The sequence below is a fragment of the Protopterus annectens genome, chromosome 10.part0 (assembly GCF_019279795.1).
Source record: "Protopterus annectens isolate FY-2018-M chromosome 10.part0, PAN1.0, whole genome shotgun sequence".
In the NCBI taxonomy this organism is placed as follows: domain Eukaryota; kingdom Metazoa; phylum Chordata; order Ceratodontiformes; family Protopteridae; genus Protopterus; species Protopterus annectens.
The window spans coordinates 1,718,096,156-1,718,111,645 of NC_056744.1; the positions used below are offsets into that span (position 1 = coordinate 1,718,096,156).

Consider the following 15,490-nt stretch of genomic DNA (forward strand, 5'->3'; position numbering starts at 1 on the left):
GGGTACAGGCAAACAGAAGGGATATGGGACTCAGTAAAAGGCCTGCTCTGGTAGAGTTTTTAGTTGAAGGTAGAACAGAGGCATTTAAAAAAAAAAAACAGAGATAACTAGGAGGTTAGAAAAGATTGGGAAGACAAACTGGAAAAGCAAACTACAAAGGAACCATGGGATGATATATGTATGACCCCCAAGTATGCAACGAAGTCTACAAGGTAGTGCAACAAAGAGATAAAGCATGGAAACAATCGTACACAGTCAAAACTGAAACTTGCAGAACAGAAGATAAAGCATATCACTTCTTCCTACTGGCAGACTCTAGAACCTATCACAGTGGACTTTTAAAGGAATCACTCTGGCTAAATGTTAATAGCAAGGCCATTCTCCAACTGGATAACCTCTTGCTCAAAATTATTAAGCTGCACTACCGTCTGCCAACAAATACAAAGTCGACCATCAAATTTATCATCTACTACCTTGTAACAACAGCAATTATGCTTTATCAATAAACAGACCCCCTTAGGCTTAGCAATAGATTAAATAATTTCTAAAACTGTCCTTTCCTTAAGGAATAAAAATTCTATTTGTCATTAAAATTAACAAACTCTGAAGTGTTTTAAAACAAGTGTTTATTGACCAAGAAAATTAATATAGATGCTTCAGGAACAAGGTTACAAAATATAGCTGGAGCAATTTATTACAAATACAGCAAATATGATCTTATCATAGTCAAATCACTTAACAGCACTTCTTGAAATCATAAGGTAAAAACTGCCAATACTTATGCAACTTATTTTTTTACAGAACAAACTGTTAATATTTTTATTAACAGTCTAATAACCTCTGATCACTTCTGCAAATTACTGTTTTGTGCAATTTACTGTATTGGTTTGCTTTACTTGCCACTGCAAGTGACTATATTATGTATCACGTCTGACCACTACTGTAAACCATTTAGTACCACTAGTTACTACCGTACATCTTTGTATTTGTTTATTTTATTTATTTATTGCTTTTTGTTTACCCAGGGTGGTCTGACTAAGCACTCAGGCCCATTTTTAGTGGAGGCCCAGGGAGAAAAGCTCCATTAAGGTTACCAAAAAAATTACAAAATCTACAAATAATTTACAGAGAAAAATAGAATCAGTTTCTTAACATTAGAAATGGGGTCTTAGAATCATCAAATGTGCAATACAATTAAGACAGAGAGAGAGAGAGAGAGGTTAATACAATTTCATTTCTGTAGGAGTGTTACACAGTAATTTAGTAGGTTGCATTTACACATACAACAATATACAAATTTCAGTAAACCAAGCTGGAAAGCACAAACTAGTAACTTTGAAAATGAAAAAAACAGGATCCAACCAAGAGACACAATGAGCTAGCGCTTTCATCCACTTTTAATGATGTGAACTTCTTCAGTAAAAAGTTTGTTTATATACCAGACTACAGACATGCTGTCTGATTGAATGGCTATCGTCCCCGGAGGTAGGACCAGGTGGAAGGCTCTCAATGCTAATAAAACTGCCCTCATTTCCAGAAGAAGTTCACATCATTAAAAGTGGATGAAAGCGCTAGCTCATTGTGCCTCAGTGTGTCTCCTGGTTGGATCCTGTTTTTTTCATTTTCAAATATACAAATTTCATTTACAAAGGAGTGATGAAACCCAGTAGACAGTTATAAATATAGATAGGATTTATTTACATTTACAGGATAAGGCAGAAGAGCTGGAAAGTTAGGGGTTGGTGATGGTCTAACGATATGACAGAGAGAAAGAGAATCATTCAGGGTATAGAAAGAACAAAGCCAGGAGGAGTTTTGGTGCTTAAACTAGATGCACAGCTGTTCTGTTTTAGTGGGACAGGCAGGGGGTTCCATTGTCTGATGACATAGGATGAGTCTAGTGAGTCTCCAGCTATATTAAGGGATTTGGAAGTTATTAGTAGGCTCTGGTTACCTGAGCGAAGCAACATGGTGGGGAGTAGTGCTTGAGAATGTTTTATAGAGAAGGGCATGTGTGTGGTTTGTGTGTTATTTTGTGGACAATATGAAGCTGAGTGTATGTAAGGTGATTATGTAGTTCTAGCCAGTTGAGCTTCATTAGTGTTAAGCAGCGGTATGTACAGTAGGATGCATTAGCTGCAAACTTGGCTATGTTTTACAATATGCCTTTACTTTACTTAGTAGGGTGGCTTGAATGTTGGGTAATATGGGTTGGGAAGATGTGAGGCAGTGCCACCTATACCAGAGAGTAGAGCAATGCATGTGTAACACATGCCGGAATAGCTAGCTGGAGTTTTGCAAAGAATTTTATGTCATTTGTATAATCAAACCGATTTGTACAGATGTTTGTGTTAAAATGTATCTGTAAAGCTGCTTATGTTAAAAATGTATCAACGGTGGGTCCAGCTGGACAGAAAAGAAATACAAAGAGTTAACTTTTGGATGTTATTGCACTTTTCAAAAAACTTTCAATAAACTTGGTATTTCTACCTTGATGGCTGTGAGCCTGGGACAAGGTGGACTTTTTTTGGTTCTTAGCTTGCTTTTAGTCACACGTTTTACACACTGACTTTTGGGTTAAACATGCATTTATATCAGACTGTACTGTTGTAAATGAAGAAATGTATACATGTTAACAGAGGATGCTGGAAGGGAAGGGGATAAGCTCCACTCAGCTTACCTTAAGAAAAAATAGATTGACATTAAAATTACTTGGGTTAGGCCATAAAGATTTTATCTCACAGGCCTGAATGCAGCCAGGGTCACAATATCTGGTCTGGGATCCTGCTCTTATTATCCTTAGTGGTGAACTAATTGCTATCCTATGGTGCCAGAGAATGGCTGGTTAGTTTCTACAAGAAAGATGAAAGTATTGGAACTGTTTTACAGCTTCCAGATACCTTAGTGAAGCTCTAGGTGTGTATTGTTACACATATGTTCTAGAGTCTGGCTCAGCTTCTAGTCAGGGGGGTAGTGTGGGAACCACACACTCAGGTATCCAGATGTGATGTTATTCTATAGCCAGCACTGAAATTATTTTAGTTATTAGTGAGAGATGTGATAGAAAAACTCAGCACTCTGTCGTGGACCTGACAATAAGGCCGCTCACCCACTTCATCCTCCCTTGCTTTAGTAAGTAACCAGATAATTGTAATTCTTCAATCATTTAGGAAAATAGTGAGATTAGCTAAAGGTATTGTTTTTCTGTATCTGTACAAGTCTTAACATCTGTGTTGTTTTTTTTTTATTTTTCCTGTGAATTGAAACTCCGTTGTTTACTGTAAATATATATTTAATATTTTCATGTTTTCTATTTTATTATTAAATATATATATGTAGCTTGCATTGTGGCTGGTGTTTTAGGAAATAATTTAATCTTTGAGAGATCTGCATTTATTTGGTGGCACTATAATCTTCATGTTCCTGAAAGTCTTGCTGCTTGGAAACACTACCACTTGTGCAGCATTACATTTTTCCAAGAGTATTTGGGTATCCTGGTAAAAGGCTTAAAGTACCTGGCTGGTGGTAGTGAATCTACCTTATAGTCTGGACAGAGGGGGCATAGCTGGTAAATATGTGCCAGCCTTTCCCAGGTGTATGTGCGTAAGTGTGAAAATCAAATCTTAAAGAGTGTATGTGTCAGCTACTTGGAACAGGCACACAGAGCACTGGTTTCTGCAGAGAGAAAGGTAAAGTGTTGTTTGGGACCTGGAGAGGGAAATCCAGCCACAGGACTGAGTGTGCTCTTAAGGCAAACTGTTTTGGAGCAGATAGCTGCATCTGAAATTACTGTGTGTATCTATTTTTGTTCCAAGTGAACATCCCCCACTGGTGTCAATAGTGAGGATTGAGGCCCCTTGATTACTGGCCAAGAGGAGGGATGTCACATGGACTATGCATTCAGATGGGAGTGGAGAAGGCAGGATAATGTTATGGATTTTCTTGATGAGTCTGTAAGGTAGGGTTCGTTTCAGAAGAGGAAGGCCAGTTTTTGATGAGTTTTCTTTATGGCCTGGGTGATATGCAGGTCAAATTTTAGGTTACTGTCTATTATGACTCCTAGTAATTTGATATTTGTTACAGTTTCTATGGTGGTGGTGTTTGTTGAGGTAATATTAAAGAGTGTACTGGTTGTTGAAAGAGATCTGGGTGTGAAAAACATTAATTTTGTTTATTTAGTATTTAAGATTAGTTGATGAGCCTTTAGACATGAGTCTAGGGAAGTAAAGCATTCTCAAGTTATTTGTCAAAATAGTAGAAGGGTTGGGCCTGAGCAGATGGTGTCATCGTCTGAATATTGTATCAAGGTGGCAGGTTACTCGTTTTCTGCGCTATGTTTGTGAAAATATTGAAAACTACTGGGCCTAGAACTGACCCATGTGGTACACCAACAGAAACTAGGAGGAAGGGGGAATAGGTACCAATTCCATTTTATGGCCGGTTGTCTGTTGGAGAGAGGGAGCTACAGAACCAAATTAAAACAGAATGAGACAGCGATAAGGAAGACAAGTTCATTGATTAGGGGCTGGTAGGATACTGTGTTAAATGATTTTGACAGATATAGGAACAGGGAGGATATTCGGTTCTTAGGAGGATAGTAGACTGCTTCTGTTGGTATTTATGCTTTCTGAGAAACTAAGCAGGGATGTTGTGCTGTGATTTGGTTGAAAGACAAGTTGTGTGTGGGAGAGTAGTCTGTTGTTTATGATATCGGTTAACAGTTTGGAGTGTATGCATCTTTTAAAAATTTTGGACGGGGCAGAGAATTGCAATGGGGAGATAGTTGGAGAGGTCTGTGGCTGATCCATCTTTGTGAAGTGGTATAATATGTGATTTATGTGATTTTTTTTCCAGTCGGTACATAGTTTTTTGCAATAGATCTATTTATGACTACGGAGATGGGGTACGCTAGGACATCGGCATCTAACTTAGGATACGTCAATGGGAGTTTGTCAGCAGCTGATGCAGCGGTTGTCAGATTTTGAAGATAATTCTTGATAGCTGAGGCAGGTATTTGGTAGCAAGAAATGACGGGTACTATGAGTATTGTTGGTGGGGAAAGAGATGGAAAGGTGGGTTAGATTCCAGTAGAGAGAGGACAGATTGAATGAAGTGTGTGTTGAACTGGATGGCTATGGGATCTGTGTCACTGCTTGTGGTAGGAGATGGGGTGGTGGTTTGGCTGGGGTATAGCAAGGTTTTTATGGTTGACCAGAATTGTTTGGGATTGTGATGATGTTTGCCTTAAAGTGTGTGAAGGAATGACATTTTTGTCTAGTTTGACCTATTTGCATCAACTTGTAAGCTGACTAAAGGTTTGCTACTTTTGTTGTGATCAATCATTATACCATGACTTCCAGGCTTTGCCTCTATTCACCATGAGCTGTTTGGTTTCTTTGTTGAGCCATGCATCAGGGTTACTTTTGATTATTTTTGTTTTTATTGGTTAAGGATTGTTTTACTGAAATGGGTAACAGCATCTTCTAGTGGTATTTTTTTAGAGTATTCCAAATGTATTGGGAGAAGTAGTTTATAAAGGTGTCTTTTAAAAGAGAAGAGTCTATGTACTGTATTTTTGGGGTGTAATTAGTTTGTCTAGTAATAAATGTGGGGAGATGGTCACTAATGCTGTCTGGGAGACAGCCAAAGATGTTTATGTTTGAGGGTGAAGTGGTAAGGATCCAGTCTGATACTTTTATTCAAGCCTGGTTGTTCTCTCAGATACAGCTGTAAATGAAGAGAGCCCAAGCTCCTAATAGGTAGAAATTGTATGCAATCATGTAGTTGATGGGTGGGTGTTTGTTGACTAGGAGTATAGAATTGGGGAAAATAGAGTGATGTGGAAGGAAAGTGTGGTAGAAAGTGATAATGGTGAGTAGCTTAGTATAATTGTGAGAGTAGGCTGGAGTAGCAGCATATTATACTTAAGTTAGGTGAAGCTGGATTTAGTTGGATGGAAGTTGTATGCTATTTTTGCTGCAGTAGATTGGGAGAAGTGAGTTAGGTGGGCCTTTGCTAGGTGCATGCAAGCTGAGTTGTTGGGTCAGTTGGATGCCTCAGTGAATTTGGTTGGTTGTTTTGTTGTAGGGGGTAGGGAATAGAATGCTACAAGTTTAGATGATATGGGGGTGAGTGGGGTGGCAGAATGAGCCTGCCCGAGTGTAGTGAGGTTGAACAGAGCAGCCTGAAAAGGTTGTACAGCTGCTGTGGGTGACAAAGAAAAATTCTGTAAGCAATAAAACTGTACTGAGGTGAAAGAGGAGATTTTAAGTGCATTGTGAATATGTAAACTTCAAAGGTGCGTGAGACAAGCAGTAGACTCAGGGCTTTTTCTTTACTACTTTTAAAGCTAACAACACTTAATGCTTAAAGTAGAAGCTGTTTGTTCATTGGTTACTGAAAACTTCAGGGCATGGAAAAGGGAAGTAGCAAACCAAAACAGAACTACCTATACAGGTAAAGAGACAGATATGATTTATACTTGTGTAGCTGTCTTACTCTCCTCCACAGAGCTCAGCTCATGGCTAAAAAGGGTCAAATGATCAGCCTTATTTCCAAGGTAACAGAAACAAAAACACAAAAAAAGTTCACTTACTGGTAGAAAACAAGTAGTTTTCTGACTGACAGGTTCTGACATATCCTTGGACATCACTTCCTGAATGGCCACAACAGAATTTTTAAGGCATTCAGCACTTTCTTCCTTTTCTTTTAGAATTCCTATGACTTTTTTCCGGAGCTCCAAGTTTACGTCAGACACTGTCACATGGGTAGCCACCTCATTTGTTATGCTTTCAATGCTTTTTTCCATGTCTTTCAAAATTTCTGCTTCTTCATCCTTAAGCTGTTGGATTAGTTTTTGTTCCTTTTCATGAAGAAACTGGTGCAGTTTTGCAAACTCTTGTATAATGCACTGTTCCAAACTATCCTGAGAAACAAGAAACACAGAAGGAAAAAAAAAGTTGAATTGTACATTACAGTACCAGTCGTGCCCATGCACTTTTCTTGCAAAGAATGAGTGAAGACAAGCCCACCTTCATAGAAGCAGGGTATCTGAGTGCAGCACTGATGACCTCAGCTGAGAAAGGGTCAACCCGCCAGTATGGCCAATATAGAGGACAACCACCATGGATGATCCCTCTTTGAAGGTACTGAAAGGGATACCCAGAATAAAGATGACCCCTAATAAACAGCAAGAGTCACTGCAATATTCTGGCTGCACACATGGGTATCTGAAGCTGGAAGTGAGAAACAAAATGAGAAAGAAAGCAAGTGGCTTCTGGCAGTTTGACAGATTTGGTCATATGCCAGTCCAACTTTAGCTATGAAGTCTTGTTGGATTCAGATTATTAAAACATCTCCCTGGCCATATTTGATAAGTAAGGGGGCATACTTCTAGGAGGAACACATTTCCAGTTTAAACAGAAAATGTGTAATCAGTCCCAGCAGCAAGGCCAGGAACTGACAAACAGGAAAATGTTTGGAAAAGTCATGGTGGATGAGTTATGATATGGTTTACAGAAACACAGGAATGCTACAAAACCTAGATTCTGCTGTAGTACAGAATATTTTTTTAAAACGATCCCTCCACATTCAAATCAAATCACGGTAACATAAGTAATGTTTTGTTAACGTTTGCTGATGAAACAAAATGTTACTTACATGCATCATAAAACACCTAAAAACTATACTGCAGAAGTTCTACACGAAGAGAAACCAACATGCAACCCCCATATGGAGGGCTTCACTTCCCAGACTACCCTTATTTAAATATACTAACTCCACAATCACACAACAAGAAACAAATGTGCTAACCTTGAAAGTGCATAACAGTGTTGTAAAAATGGAAATACCTCTGTAAGGAAAGTATGAGACCTTATAACAAAACGGAGGTGGAAGGCGCAGTGGTAGCGTTGTTGCCTCACAGCAAGAGGTTCTATGGTTCGATTCTCGGGTGGGGTGTCTTCTATGTGGAGTCTGCATGTCCTCCCTGCATTCATGTGGGTTTCCTCCTGGTGCTCAGGTTTCCTCCCACGTCACAAAGACATGCATCTGGAGTGTTTCTGCCCGGGCCTCCACTGAAAATTGGCTTTGTTCCAAGTTGGATTTTCCCAGTTAAATAAATAAATAAAAACAGGATTTCTAAACAAAATTCAAATGCAAAAACACAACCTGACCCACATGTATGAGAACTTTTCAAAAAGGGAAAATGTGTTGCCCAAGACGAGGTTTACTTCTACAGTGAGAAAAAATCAAGGACAATCAGTATATGCAAACAGAATGAAATAGTCGTTCTGTCTTTTAGTCACTGAATCCTGCAAAAATTGGCAATAAAGCTGGAATTACATATTGTGTAAATCTGGGGATTGCCATGACACTCAAGTGTGATAGCCATTTCTGTGCATTTAAAGTGTTTTTTGATTTCTGTGCATTTTGATTGTATCTGCTTTATTTTCTGAAAAAAAAAAAAAAAAAAAAAAAAAAAATACTTGTTTTCCAGCCTTTCTAAGCTAGTATAGACCAGTTTTCAGGTAAGTGTTGAATTCAGGGTTGTGTTACAAGTTTCTGTGTTTGCTCATACCTTACTTGGATAGAAGGAAGTTTCTCTGTTCACTGTGAGACAGGGGGCTTTGAGCAGCCTATCTGTCCCTAGAGGAGTAGTTTCAGCCCAGGAATTAGTAGTTTATTGGCCATTTTGGGATAATTTCTCTCTTTTTAATTTCCCTGCTATAAAACCTGCATTTGCTTGGTTTTGCATGCTGGGCAGCACCGGTTAGCTAGGGTATAACTATTCCCGGCTCCACAAAGTCTACTCTTCAATTTGTCCCGTGGAACTACACAAACTTTCAACTTAAGCACTCAAACCATTCACTTCTCATCCTGGCACTTGCTCAAAACTCATAGCAAGCACCAACAAACCTTAGCACTAGACCCCCCTATACTGTAGAGAAGCATAAGGCTCTCTATTTGACTTTACCAGCCAATCAGTAAAACAGTTCACTGTTCCTAGCCAGGCATGTCCAAAGGGCAGTTTCAGGTGTACTTTCTGGTCCAACTGGTGAATCTGGGCATTTTGAGGCAATGTTACAATTGCCTCATGTACACAGACAAGCTTCTCCTCCTTCCACCAAACACTAATACATGCGAGAGATGCAATTATAAAGCCAAACTGGAGGCTAAGCTCTCTCAACCCAAGACTGGACCAGGCAGTCAAGAGGAGAAAGGAATTACTTGCATCACACCACCCATCTCATATAGACCTATGAAACCAGAACTGGCAAAAAACACACATAACACGAAAACATACTCAGAGGCTCTAAATAAAAATCTGCAAAAGCAACAGAGACCTCCAAAGCAGACATCCAAGCAACCTCCACCCCCCAACACAAACCATGAAACACATACTTCACAAAACCAGTGTGCCACGCAATCACAGCCCTTAAGGCAAAATAACATACCAAACACACTAGTAATAGGTGACTCTATAGTCAGGCACACTGATGTCCCACTCACTAGGCTGAACAAGGCGAAGGTTGCTGTTAGCTGCCTGTCGGGTGCCAGGATCTACCACGTAACACAAGCAGTCAGGTCACTTCAGAAAAAGTACAGATATGACTCTGTCATTGTACATGTTGGTGTGAATGACCTGAGCCATACCTCCCAGGACTACATGAAAAGAGACATGGAGGAGCTCTCTGATCACCGTAGCCCAGACTGGTATGACCCTGACCCTGAGAAGCATCCTGCCCTCACCAAGAATGATACCAAGGTATAGAGAAAAAATTATCAGTTTCAACAATTGGCTACGCTTCTGGTGTCATTCAAAGGGGATCCGGTGTCTGTCAGCCTGGGATAACATGCTCGACAAGCCATACTGCTTCGCTAGAGATGGCTTGCACCTGCCACCCTTAGGCTTTCGAATTCTGGCCAAAGCTCTTGCCATCCCCACACTGCCTTTTTTAGGCAAGGCTCAAAAGACAAACCCACCGTCGTAAATAGCACAAGTAACAAAAAAACTGAGGGTAATGCTACTCAATGCCAGACGTCTAAACCCCAAAATGCACGCACTCGAGGCACTCCTCAGTATGGAGAAAATCGATATATGTGCAGTAACAGAAACCTGGTTTAAAGCTCCAGAGAGCACCCCAGCACCACCAGGCTACAACTCATACCATACATTTCGGCCACTAAACCCGGACCGAAATACAAAAGGCAGGGGTGTATCTATATTCATCAAGGATACCACACCTCCAGGTTAGTGGCACAGCACGATGCTTCAGAGATCATCTATGTGCAACTAACAACGGGCAAAACTGCTACAGATTATAGCCTGCTACAGATCGCCCGCCATGTCCCAAGGCCCCCCCCTCTGGATTCCTGGAAACACTGGGAAACATAAAGGTCCTACCAAACACCCTGATATTGGGTGATTTCAATTACCCAAACATTAACTGGGAGAACTACTCAAGTACAAACTCCCTGGCCCAACATTTCCTAGAATTTATAAACTTAAATGCCCTGGATCAACTGGTCAACACCCCCACCAGAGGTGACAACATATTGGACCAGGTCATCACCAACATGGGCGACCGGTGTTCCACACTGGAGGTCAACCCCTCACTGGTTAGATCTGACCATAAACTAATCACTCTAGATATCCACATTCCGCCACCACCCCCGGTCAAAGAAACCACCGTGAAAAACTTTTCAAAAGCAACCTTCACGTTACTTAAGACCAAGGTGGGAAGTTTCAAAGCCCCCATGCTAAAGGATACTGCTGTCCAAGCTGCAAAATCCTTTACTAATGCACTCTATGGGCACCTACAAGAATGCATGGATCGTGCTATCCCAAAACAAAACCAAGACTCACTCCTCCAAGAAAAGGAAACCAGTCTGGTGGACCCCTGCCATAAACAAGCTATACAATAGGAGGAGGAAACTAGTGCAGAAAAAGAGTAAAATCCCAAGAAGGGAAGACATCCCTGATCACTGTCAGCAAGAAACTACGTTCCCTCATAAAATCATCCAAGGCTAGCTTCGAAAGAAAAATTGCCATAGACGCCAAAGATAACCACAAGGCATTCTTTAGCTATGTCAAGAATCTAAGTGGCAATTCTCAGATCTGCTTGGAGTTAGTACAGAATGGCACAAAATACACTGAACCGACCGATATAGCCAACATCCTGGCAGACAGGTTCAGTGTAAACTTTACCCCCCCACCCACAAAAGAGCCCATAACTATACCAGAAGAATGTAATGCCACTGCAATCACAGACACTCAGGTTAAAACAGCCCTCTCCAAAGCCAAAAACACAACATCAATGGGACCGGATGGTGTCCCAGGCTGCGTTCTATATGAGCTCAAAGATGAACTAACCCCTCACCTAAACACACTGTTTTAAACTCAGCCTCTCCACAGGCTACGTGCCCACAGAGTGGCACACAGCAACGGTTATTCCGCTCCACACAGGTGGAGCCACAACGGACCATGGGAACTATCGCCCTATAAGCCTGATTAGCTTGGTCTGCAAAGCTATGGAGCGCATCATCATGGATCTCATTAGCAGAGACATTGGGAACCTCCAAACACTGGACTCTACCCAGTTTGGCTTTGTTAAGGGCAGATCATGCATCCTAAACCTGGTGGACTTCTTTGAGATAGTTACCAAGCCTATAGACGAGGGAAAGTGGGCCACAAAGCCTACCTAGACCTCGTAAAGGCCTTCAACACCATTCCCCACTCAGGTATTATAGACAAGCTCACCAACCTGAACATAAACCCCTATGTTACGAGATGGGTTGCCAACTGGCTCATGGAGAGAACCCATATGATAAGAGTTGCAGGAGCTAGGTCTGACTCTAAACCGGTTACAAGTGGCGTTCCCCAGGGCTCAGTCCTAGGACCCCTCCTGTTCGGCATATACTTCTCAGAGGTACAGGCAAGCACAGGAGGACTACGGCTGACCAAGGTCACAGATGACTGCAAACTAGGGGCTATAATTGACTCTCCAGCTGACACAGACATCCTTCAAAAGGGTCTCACTGAGACAGATACCTGGTGTCAAAACCATGGCCTTAAGCTAAATGCTAAAAAGTGCATAGTCTTCCCCTTCGGAAAAAACAAAGAACCCACAAACTACCACATAGGTGGTAGCCCCCTAAATACAGAAGATGTAATAAGGGATCTGGGGACCCAAGTAGATAGTAACCTCTCCTTTGATAATCACATTGCCAAAGTGGCTAGAAAATCCTTCTATGTGGCCCACCTAATCACAAAAGGGTTTGCATCCAGATCGAAAGAGGTCATTGGGCCCCTCTACACATCACTCATCAGACCCAGCATAGTGTACAATGCCCCACCTGGGATGTACCTTACAAGATATCTGCAACAACTGGAAAGACCACAGAAGTACCTCACTAAGAGGATCACTGGCCTCAAGCAGATGCCCTATGCAGCTCGACTGAAGAAACTCCAGCTGTACTCGGTTGCATACCGCCTACTCAGAGGTGATCCCTGCCTGACATACAAGGACATGTCCAACCCAGAAGTGATGGACATGCCCCACCTAAAGAAAACCATATCCCCTTGAGCCACACGCTCCAGGGATCTAAACCTCACCGCAACAATAAATAGGATGTGCTGGAGGGATAGATTCCTGTCCCAGAGACTTCCCATGCTCTGGAACAAGATTCCAATCTACATTAGGCAGAGCCACTCACTAAACCTCTTCAAGAGAAACCTTGACGAGTGGATGGGAAACAAAGTTTAGCCCAGGGATCACTTCAATGGCTCTGCTGGACAGAGGCACAAGGAACTAATCTAAGGGGGCGGTGAAAGCCAACACATTCCGGCTGGGCTTATAAATGCCTTCGGGCAGACAGCCTAGTAACAACCTATGAACCTATAGAATTACTTATATGGGGTGTGTGACATTGGGCAACACAGCTGAAATGAAAAACTCTTCAGGTTGATATGTAATTAAAGAGCATATGTTACTTACAGAATGTCAAATATGGATCTATGGCGCTGGAGAACAGATGTGTAGAGCTGTGCATTTGATGATATGGGATGCGTAGTACATCTCCAATAAAGAATGATCTTTCACAGCCAGTGGGGATAGATACAGACTGAGTAACCATCTGAAGTATCATGACCCGCACGAGTGAGTCCCATAATGCTGAGACTGCATGGCCAAAAATGAAGGACTTGTATATACCAAATCCAAGATGGACATTTCTCAGTATATTCCCTTTTCTCTGATGTATTGTGATCTTGGAGTTAGTATACTTCAGACAGTGGGGGGGGGGGGGGCGGGCTTAAAAAGAAATTTAAAGGAGAACAGCAATGTTTGAAATTTGTTCTATCCTGCAGGTTTTTTTTTTTTCAGCATGTCAGCCCTCAGTTTTCTGAAGGTTGACATTTCAATTGGGTGCTTACAGACTGGCTTTTGAGAGTTTATGAGGTTGGAGAACAGATCTCTAACATTACGTGACCTTGCTGGGTAACAGATCAGAGATAAATGATAGATCATTGAAGGCTACAGTACTGAAATGAAGACCTATGGTACAGAATGCCTCAAATGGACCTACTGTGTTGCGGAACAGATTCAAGATTCATAATGGTACAGGCCATTCTACAAGGCCATGGTGTTTTATTGGGAGAAAATCTATAAAGCAGAACAGCTTTATGGGTCTGTGAGAATAAATCTATAATAATGAATACTTCAGTTACATCTGTCTATCTCCATTAAGATTCTATCCTATGCTGACCCAACTTTACCTCCCAGCCTCTGGAGCACCAAGAGAGTAGGAGAGGGAGCCAGGGATCAAAGATCATGGCCGTCATCACAAGACTGAAAAAAAGAGATCTGAAATGGTGCAACATTTCTGCAAAGGAGAAAGCCAAACTAATCAATTAAAAAAAGCAGCTCCAAAGATATTTTATGAAAAAATACAGGCAGACACTCAAATACAAAATTTTCACAATACAAAAAAATAAGGAAAGAAAGAGAATGTAGTGCACAGGATTAGTAAGGTAGGAGTTAAACAAGTTGAAGCTGAAGTCATGGAATGCGAAGGATTTAGTATAGAAAATCCAACAGAGGTCTTGTCACAGCATGATGGAACAATGAGTCTCTACATTAAAGAGGCAGAAGTGGATCGGCAGATATCTGAAGAAATACGGATATGGGAAAGAAAAAGATTTAATATGGTGCAATATTTTTACAAAGGAGAAAGCAAAGCTAATCAATACAAAAAAAAGGCAGCACCAATCGATTACAAAAGAAGTGAAGTCAAAGACCCCCAACATGACAAATTTCACAATACAAAAAGTAAGAAAACAAAAGGGGGTAGAAAACAGGACTAGTAAGAAAGAAATTAAACAAACAGAAACTGAAGTTATAGATTATCTGCAAAATAAAGGGTTAAGTGCAGAAAATTCAAAGAATTTAATGTCACAGTATGATGGTACTGTGTGTCCCCAGATTAAAGAGAAACAGCTGCAGAGCCATCTGGAGACTTGCCAGATGGTGATGCTCCAGAGTCTTCTGTGGGAGACTGCTACAAAAGCCCAGCTGAAATTGCACAGCAAGGAAAAGAGCAACAAAGTGCAACGAAAGAAGCACCAATGATGCAGGGACTGCTGTGGAGTGATAAGCCAATGAGTCTCCATATGAAGGAGTAGCAGATGAAGCAGGATGCATCTGAAGAGGATATGTCAGAGGAAGACGTATTAGAACTTTCTATAGAACACCCGCAGGAAATGGAGAGCAAAGAAGCTGCTCTCACTCTAGAAGAAAATGATCTAAGGTAGGAGCCACTTGATTTAGTAGAGATGGAGAGAGATATTAAGATCAACAAAATTGTTAGATTACAGAAAGTCAATAAGACCCAGAATGTTGGAAGTCTAGTAAAACAGATGAATACAGCAATTAGGACTATCAAGAGACATTGTGATATAGCAGAAATAAAAAGGATATATTACTGTACAGCTAGAATAATAGAAGATAAAGTCTTACCACAAAAACAAAGAGCAATAAGGAAAAAGAAGGGAAGAACTAGAATGCCATCATGGAAGTAATGAATAGAAACCATAAAGCAATTAAGACAAAAATATCTCTATTAGATCAATATGGAAAAGGAAACAAATCATGAAAATACTTAGAAAGATAAACTTGACAAAAGCAACATACAGTATCAAAACAAAGCATGATGATAAGTAAAGTTAAAATATCAGCACAGAGAGGATAAAAGAAAAGTAAAAAAAATAAACAATTCATTGATGACCCAAAACAGTTTTATATTGAACTGAGAAATAAAGCAAAAGGACTAGACACACCACCAAAAAAAAAAAAAAAAGAAGACATAGGCACATTTTGGAGAAATATTTATGAATTCACTGTGGAGCATAAAGATGTTTAATAAAAAAAAAAATTAAAAGAAATAGTAGGGACTTCTAATGTACAGAATATGAAATCGCTTTAAGTAAGGG

The 15,490-nt window shown here is 40.6% G+C and overlaps 1 protein-coding gene across 1 annotated transcript in view; it reads right to left on the bottom strand.

Moving 5' to 3' along the window:
- Positions 1-15,490, bottom strand: part of LOC122814467 (zinc finger protein 91-like) — a 493,609-nt gene that overhangs the window by 468,403 nt on the left and 9,716 nt on the right. The window contains exon 3 of the mRNA XM_044087047.1: positions 6,596-6,925. Within this exon, the coding sequence (XP_043942982.1) occupies positions 6,596-6,925 (330 nt within the window). The remainder of the gene's footprint in view (positions 1-6,595; positions 6,926-15,490) is intronic.